Here is a 9,178-nt window from a genome sequence, read left to right as displayed (position 1 = left end):
AATTCATTATAATATTTTTTCACAGCAAAATACAATTTAAGATACATCCTAATATGTTACAGCAAAATTAATATATTTTTCTTACATATAAGCTGTTTATATAAATATATATATATATATATATATATATATATATATATTTATCTGAAACTCTAGCCTACTGGAGTACAGGTAAAAAACCATCTTGAAAGTCCCAAATCTTGTTTGACACAGAATTCACAAAGAATAAGTACACAGAATCACGACCATGTCTTAGGAAACTTTATATAATTGTCAATTGCCTAAGGACAATTAATGTCACTCGACAGGTTTTAAAAAAAATAAAAATGGAAGGGTGTAAATTGGCCAAGTGAATAATGGTCTCTTAATTAGAGACTTAGACTGACAGGAATTATATTTACTTCATGTATGAGCAACTTTGCAAGGCTTTCTGTTGACTTGTACCATTATTCAGTAGGTGGAGTCAGTATCCTTCATTAGAATAAAGGTAAACAAATTCAATCCAATTATAAATGGGGGAAAATGTGTGCCCTCTATCACTAAGGGCTGCAGAGGGAGACTGCCACACAGCAAAGAGACGTGTCAGAGGATGAGTGCAAAGTCCATCAACATAGGGCTTGTGGGAGCTCCCTTCTCAAAGGGCCAGGTGAGTACAAAGCACTCCAGGCTCTTAATAATTGGAATTTACTCAAAATTACCAAGTTATTAGAAACTATTATTTTACTTGTCTGATCCAATTTGATTATAGCAAAGAATATATTATTTTAAAATCCTTTTTATGATGGTTACAAATAAATTTATTCATATGGTCCCTGGTCATGCCAATCCCAATTATACTTTAATCTTCCAATTTTTTCCTGAGGTTTTTGTAAAGGAAAGCACTTATTTGTATTGAAATAGGCTACTTCCACATTGCACTTATTCTTTTAGAGCAGTTTTCTCTTGAGGGGGTGTGTGAGGGGGAAGGACTTTAAGAAAATCATTACTTGTCCAAGTCATGCCTAGCAAAGTGTCAAACATTCTGAGGGACTTTCAGAATTGTTTTTTAACTTGGATAATATAAGTATTATTGCTTCATACAATGTCATAAATCATTTGAAGGCTTTACTGATTCCACAAAACTTGTAGTTTACAGATTAAGTGCTAGGTGAAATATTCTATGCACCTCTATGTGAGGGGGGAAAGGAAAAAGAAAATCCTATTAAATAGGTGTTTGTCAGCATTGAAAGGATCAATGGATTTATGAAACTCACAGATTCACCTGGCTGTGCATTAAAACCATGCTGGTAACCCCCCTAATCCCAGTAGCATTTAAATATACACCTTTTTCTCCCCTCCCCTGCTCAGACACACTTGCTTTGGCAAAAGTAAAGCAAGCTCCGAGTTACCTTCATGATCTATGAAAGTCCTGACTCCACTGTCACAGTCATGGTCATTATGTCAGTCCACCTCATCAGAGGCCTTCCTCTCTTGTCCTGACCTTCCACCCATCCAAGCATGATGGCCTTCTACATACAACAGAATAAACTCATGTTTAGTCTTGTACCATCTTAAAAAAAAAAAAGAAAGAAAGAGACCTCATAAAATCTTAGGAATGTAAGTTTGTACTAAAAGTATAAGAAATAAAACAGAAGATAATACATTAGTTGAAACTCCTATAGATTTTGGCTATTGTTTTGTTTTAATGGGTCATTCCCTGGGACCCACTGAATTCCCATTGCCTAGGTAGTCAGTGTTTTGTCTCTTTAGTTTTGAACTTTTGTTTTCCTGTCTGGCTTTTCATTGAAAAAGAAATGTGGCAGAGATCTGAGGCTAGAGACCCAAACTACATTTGGACTCAGTAAATAGTTCTGACTTCCTTCAAAATTTTTTCCAGAACACATCGGTACAGAGCTGACTCTGGTTCCTTCTGGTACTGGAATGAACCTGGAAAACCTGCCAACTCAAAGGCAGGCAGTTCAAATCCACCAGCCACTTCACAGGAGAAAGATGGGCAATCTCCTCCTGTGCAATTTACAGTCTCTGAAAACCTGCGTGAGGGTCAGCTATGAGTTGATTCTGACCCAAGGTCATGTAACAACAAACGCATTTACTAAGGTGGCACTGACTCAAAATCCACTCAATCACAATGGGCTTTGAGGGTTGATGGTTTATTTCTTTTCAGAAACTTCTGAAACTAGTTGTAGCAAAGATGGAATTGAAATCATTGTCTGAAAAGTACCATGAATAAGTGTAAGGAAAAAAAAAAGAAGGTAGTGAGGGAATAACTGGGGAAAAAAGAAGACAAGAAAAGGAAATGAGAGAGCAGACTGAACAGGCCTTGGTCCTTTTATCTCAGCCAAGGCACAATGTTAATAATAACAGTTCCCTATTGCTGATGGAGTTTGCTGCTGCTGGGTCAGTCCTTTCACTCATGGTGACCCAAGTTATGGTGAATCAGCTCATAGGGATCCATCCTACGGGCAATAAAATGTGGTCCATACTGGTTTTGGATCAGGTCATTGCTATGGTCTCCCCACAGTGTTTCCCCTGATTATTGACTCATTTTTGGAAGTAGATTGCCAAGCTTTTCTTCCTACTCTGTCTTAAATGAACATTCTGCTGAAAATCATTTGGCACCATAGCAACATGCAAGTCTCTGCTAACAAGTTTGTGGTGGTTACTTGTGACGTGGAATTGAATGAGAGTTGAATTCAGGTCCCCTACATGAAAAAACCCAACCATCGTTGCCCTCTAATTTGTTGTGGTGGTGCCCTGTTGGAACCAACCCATAGCTGACACTCCAGTGTATTCTCAGAGGCAGTATATATTACAAGCTTGTCCATCTCTCTCCCACAGACTAGATTTGCACCGCATTGCATTGCCATTTTCACTGAAAGGACAATTCCTTACCACTCTCGTGGCCTCATGGTGGAAACTGCACTGCAATCCCGAAAGGCACATGGTTCAATGCACCAGCTGGTCTGTGGGAGAAGGATGGGCAATCTCCTTTCACATAATTAAACTCCCCTGAAAACCTGCTGGAAGATCTGCTACGGGTCGGTTCTGACTCGATGGTACTCAACAACAAGAAGCCACCAGAGCTCCCTCTAATAGACACTGTAAATTGGTTGCTGTAGAGTTGATACTGACTCCTGTTGACTCGTGTGTCCCAAATACTGCACAGGGTTTTCAATGGCTATATTCTTTCAGAAGCATATAAGTAGGTTTCCTGAGACACCTCTGGGTGTGTTTGAACTGTTAACTCTTTGGTTAGTAGGTAACACTTACCCAGCTATCCAGGGACTCCTACCAGCCACTGGAGGACATATTAGTCTGAAACATAGCCTGAGGTCAATTTTTCATTCTTAGTATAATTTTCTTTTTATCTATAACTCTTGCCCATTAAAATATGGCTATAGGAATGAAGCTTATTGTACCAGAATAAGAATAATGACCTTTTCTGGGATACATTTCATTCCTATCTCAATTTTTGAGAATAGGAAGAAATGAAAGATTGTCCACACTAGGCTATTGTTGTTAGGGTCTCTGCTGAATCAGTTTTCTAACCATAGTGATCCCATGTGATACAGTAGAACTGCCCTGGTAGAATTTTCTAGGTGTACTTTTTTCGCTTATGTACTCTGGTGGCCTAGTGGCAAGAAGCTGCAATGCTATCAATCCCAACTGCACACGGTTCAAAGCCACCAGCTGCTCTGCAGGAGAAGGTTGGGCAATCTCCTCCTACGTGATTAACTGTCTCTGAAAACTTACTGGAGAGTCAGCTGTGGATGGGTTCTGACTCAACAGCACACAAAAACAACAACTCAGTAGGGAGTTGTGCTGCTAACCCAAAGATCATGCCTCTCTGGGGATTCGAATCCACCAGGGACCCTGTGAGGAAAAGATAGGCCTTCTCCTTACATGTGACTTCTTGTTGTTGTTATGTGCTAGTCGAGTCACTTGTGACTTATAGCAATCCTATGTACAGCAGCCCTAAACCCTGCTCTGTCCCTTGCCAATCTTACTGTCTCTGACACACTTATCCACATTAACCCAATGACGAAATTAATCCATCTCATTGAGGGTCATCCTCTCCTACACTTGTCCCTCCATCCTCCCAAGCATGAAGTCCCTCTCCAATGACAGATAACTCCTTGCAACATGTCCAAAGTATGTCAGACGAAGCTTCAGAATCCTTGCCTCCAAGGAGCAGCCTGACTTTACCCTCTCCAGGAGGACCTTCTTTGTTCTCCTAGCAGTCTGTGGTATATTCAATACTCTTCTTCAGCACCACAGTTCAAAGACATCAACTCTCCTTATACCATCCATAGTTATTGTCCAGTTCTCTGATGCATAGCAAGTAATGGCAAAGACCATGGCCTTTATCAAGAGCACCTTAGTCTCCCGACTGACTTCGTTGCTCTTCAGTACTTTGGACAGGTCTCTGACAGCAGACTTTCCTAGTGCAATTAATCTTTTAATTTCCTGGCTGCTGGTACCAAGAGAGTTGATTTTAGAGGCATGTGACTTACAGTCTTGGAACTCCAAAGGAGAGTCACCTATGAGTTGCTGCCAAGTCAATGACAGAGTTTGAGTTTGAAACTTAGGGGATGAAATGGCCAGGTCCCTCTCACATAGAGCTGCTGAGAAAATCCAAACTGCCAACTTAGGAGTTAGAAGGTAGCGCTTAACTGTTGAATCCCCATGGCTGTCTGTACCAAGTTATATAATAGGGGGGGGGAAATAATGCTAATGTGTTAGATAAGAAAAAATTTTATAATGGTTAAGAGGGTGGGATAAGAAGGCAGATGGGCAAAAAAGGTTGACGCCGGTAGTCTCCTGATAATGAACTTCAACTCTGCCTCACAACTTGCAAGACCAGGAAAGAGATGGTAACAGTAAACACTGAGGTAGGAATTTTTCTTTTCTTATTAACTAAAGTTCAGAAAAGCTTATTAATTTGCTCAAAGCCACACAGCTGGTAGAAAATACAGGACTATCTGGTTCCAAAGGAACTCTGGTGGCCAGGGGGCAGGGAAAGGGGCTCTGCCAATGAAAATTTTACCCTTTGGATCCACCAGCTTCTCTGATGGATAAAGATGAACAATCTCCTCGCATGCGGTTGGTTGTTGTGTTTTCGTGCTGTTGAGTCAGAATGTACCCATAGTTGGCCCTCCAGGGGGCTTTCAGAGGGAGTGGCCCATCCTTCTCCTGCAGAGCAGCTGGTGGATTAAAAAATGTTTCTGAGGAACAAACTGGGAGGGGAGAGGTTGGGCAAGGAAAAAAGTGCAACAATGAATGAATGGAAATCCAAAGTCTCTGTAAACTTTCATTAAAATTAATAAAAAAAGGAAAAAAGATTATATATTATTACAATTTTGCTTTTAAAAATTTCTGTCCTTCACCAAAATTTTAAACTATTATGTGTTTGCTTAAATATCTGAAAAGATCATTTATTAATATATTTGGAGATTGTCATATATAATTTCATATTTTAACATTTAAAATATTGATAATTAATGTTATTTAAAAACCTTGTGATGAAAATATTTAAAAAAATATTATAATTTTTTTTAAAAAAAGTTTGCTTTTGGGATTGTAGCACAGCTTTTTACCACTAGGCCACCAAAATCTCCCTTTACAGCCTCTTAGAACCCACTCAAGGGCCAGCTATAACCTTGTCGGTTCTTACTTCAAGGCACACAACAACGTCTAACTTTGAAACCTGCACTCCTAACCTGCACTCATGCAGCCTCAGGAGGTCTGACTCTGTAGACCTTACACCTGTGGGCAGATAAACCAAGTAATAACAAAAGACCATGAAAAGTTGTTGGAATCAGTGAGTGGGAAAGTGTAAACAATGTCACCGCAGGCACTCTAAGGACTATGTGAGAGTCAATGTCTTGTCACAGGAATCTATTAAGGTTTGCTCTAAAATATGCAAGGAAAAGGAAGAGGGGAAAGTCAGCACCTTTATCAGACAGGCAATTTTAGAACATCTGCTAAATATCCTACAAAAAATAATTCTTCAGAGGAGGCAGTGGTGATTCAGCATAGAATTCATATCTTCTATTTAGGACATGGGGTTTGGTTCCAGGCCAGTGTATCTCAAGCCTAACTGCCACCCATCTGTTGACAGAAGTTTGTGTGTAGCAATGGTGCTGAGCAGGTTTCTTCCAGATTAACATGGACTAAGAAGAAAGAGCTCATAGTTTGCTTCTAAAACTCAGCCACTGAAATGCTCTTATATAATAGTCCAACCTTCAATCCTGGGTCATAGGACCTTGCAGTGTTTCATGCCTGGAGGGGCGGGGTCACCATGATCTAAGAGCTGCAACAGGGCAGCAAACAATAACAACCACATGCTTGAAGAAATCTGGAATATAACCCAGTAGTAGAAAACAAAGCCAAATACATAAGATGAGCCTAAGCAGGACCATATTGGGTATTAATGAAGATATTTCATCTACCTGAGAGAGTGGAAGGACCATGGCAAGAAGGACTAAAGAAACAAAACGCGTCAGGAAGATAGGTGAAGTTCTCTCCAGCGAATGGGTTTTGAGATCAAGGATTTGCCTGGTAACTGGGGCAAATTATTTGGTCATTTTATTGGAGAGGAATTATTTGCCTAGTTTGGTGCCATAGCCTCAACTTTAGAAGAAGACCTCCATGTGCCGTTTTGTATATCTGACAATTGTAAGTAATTTTCTGCATCTCAAAACCTTTTTGGGATTTGGAATCAGAAAGATGCATGAAAGAGCTGCATTTTTTTTTTAAACTTCCAGTCTGCCAGGGCACTATAGAAGACTTCTTATTCTTTTTTCTGATATATAAAGAACAACGGGAGACATTTCTCCTCGTCTATACTTATTTCTCTTTGTCTATGAATAAGTAAGAGTGAAGAAGAATCTATGCCCTTAAACTGTGGTCCCGTGGACTGCCAAAAGATCAAACAAGTCTGTCCTGGAGAAAGTGCAACCGAGGTGTTCCTTAGAGGCAAGGATGGTGAAACTTCTCACATTCTTTATGTACGCTGTCAAGAGGGTCCAATCTTTGGGCGGAAACTTCATGCTTGGAAAAGTGAAGAGTCAGAGAAAGAGAAAAACTTCTATGAGACAGATTGACACAGTGACTGTAACAGTGGGCTTGAGCATATTTGAGATGATGGTGGTGCACGGTAGGAAAGACTTCTGATCTGTTTTACGTAGGGTCACTGTGAGTCATATTTGACTTGATGGCATCTAATAACAACAATATGCTTAATGAGATCAAACCTTGAATTGACTGGGTTTGTGTTTAGCTTTGGTTTCCGCTTTCAGTTGCTCTCTCTTTCTCCCAAAACCTTGGATTTAATGCCTGTTGATCCACACACAGGCTTCTCCCACCATCTGATGCCTTTGCCTAAGCTATTTCTTGGCTTGCAGATTTTTCCATTATAGCCTCCTTTTCACTAGTGAACACCTATTCATGTTGCAAGAATCCCCTGATATGATGCCTGCTTCATGCAACCTTCCCTGGCACGTCCCTGTTCTGCCAGAATGGGAAGCAGCCTGCTTCTGTTGCATACCAGCTTATTCCTACACTAAAACAGCTGTTGGGGGTACTCTAATTTATGTCCAAATCCCATGTTAACTCATACAGTAATTGAGGACTGAGAAGCACATTCCATCACATTTTACATTTCCATTTATCACAATGTCTTTACACAGAATATGTATTTGCTTTGTTGATAACAAGGCACTCTGGTGGCACAATTAATGTGCTTGACTTCTAACCTAAAGGTTGACAATTCAAATCCAGCTAGCAACTTCTTGACAGAAAGACCCAGATATTTCTTCCTGTAAAGATTACAAACTAAAAAATCCTACTTTTTTTTCCACATGAGATCACTATGAATCAAAATTGGCTAGACCCAACACAACACATTGAGAACATGGATTAAAGGAATGAGATGATGAAGGCTTAAAATCTAAGGGTTGAAATGTGCACTTGGTCTCTGCTATTTTATAGCTGTGTGCCTGTAGGGAAATTACATAAGCTTTCTGATTCTAGTTCTTCATGTTTGACATAAAAGTAATCCAATATACCTTGTTGCCAAGATGAAATGAGATAATGTACATTCATATGACTGTAGAAGCTAAAAGAAAAGAAAGGACCTCTTCAAATGAGTAGTTTAAGAAAAGGTTTCTGTTATGGACATCTGATAATATCTGAATTATTTTTGTTCTTTGTTTTCTTTGTAGCCGCGAGGAGGGGTGGAAGAAGGCCCTACTGTACTGAGAAAGGCTGGTCTAGTAGAGAAACTTAAAGATCAAGGTAATTTTTTTCCAGTTTATCAATTTGAATCACTCCCCACTCTGAAGTAAGAAGAGCTTGGTCAATTGGGATGGGTCACGAGTGACATTTATATCACAGAACTGTAGGATTGATTGTAATTTCAGGACCATACATTGTAAAATAAGCTTATGGGGAGGAGAGGATGCCCCCGCCCCCCGTGTGTGTGTGTGTGTGTGTGTGTGTGTGTGTGTGTGTGTAGCTCTGGGTCTCAGGACAGGAAAGTTGAAGAGGGGCAATTAAGGGGGTTAAAAAATAAAGGCTAAGGATAAATGCTGATGGTTGTAGAGGGGCTTTAGGCCTTTTTTTCATAGGGTTGCTATGTGCCATGCTCGACTTGAAGGCAATCAACAACAACAAGGACAACCAGAAGAATAGTACTAGCAAATTGTGATTTGCCACTGAGTCAATTATTCTGATTTATGACCAATCTGTATGTGCAGAGAATTGTTCCACAGGCTTTTCGAGGCTCTGAGATTTGAGAAGCAGTTTGCCGGGCTTGCCTTTTGATGTGTCTCTGGGAGGGTCCAAACCCCTAAACTCTTGGCTGGTAGTCCAGCACTTACTTACCCATATGTGCTAATCAGGGACTCCTGCTACTGGTAAAAGCATCTTTATTAGTGAAGTAAAATGAAGAGTAAAAATAATCATAATAACTCCAAGTTTTTTCATCGTATGTTTAGACTCACACCCCTATGGATAAACTTGTGAATGCAAAACTGTATATAGATAAATATATATTTTTGAAGTATGTTGTCGTGTCAAGTAGGAACCAACCCATAGCTGACCTTCCAGTGGGTTTTCAGTGGCAATGAATCAAACGGGAGGAGATTGCCGATTCTTCTCATATATATTTAAAAAA

General features: G+C 39.9%; 1 protein-coding gene across 1 annotated transcript in view; it reads left to right on the top strand.

Moving 5' to 3' along the window:
* The first annotated feature begins 573 nt into the window (after positions 1-573).
* The window catches only part of ARG1 (arginase 1), a 26,530-nt gene continuing 17,925 nt past the window's right edge, over positions 574-9,178 (top strand). The window contains exons 1-2 of the mRNA XM_006885025.1: positions 574-646; positions 8,226-8,298. Coding sequence (XP_006885087.1) covers positions 590-646; positions 8,226-8,298 — 130 coding nt within the window. The 5' untranslated portion in view covers positions 574-589. The remainder of the gene's footprint in view (positions 647-8,225; positions 8,299-9,178) is intronic.

The sequence above is a fragment of the Elephantulus edwardii genome, unplaced genomic scaffold, assembly GCF_000299155.1.
Source record: "Elephantulus edwardii isolate Elephantulus edwardi_28Jun2011 unplaced genomic scaffold, EleEdw1.0 scaffold00039, whole genome shotgun sequence".
Lineage (NCBI taxonomy): Eukaryota > Metazoa > Chordata > Mammalia > Macroscelidea > Macroscelididae > Elephantulus > Elephantulus edwardii.
Note: the sequence above shows the minus strand (reverse complement) of the source record. Positions and strands in the feature narration are given on the sequence as shown.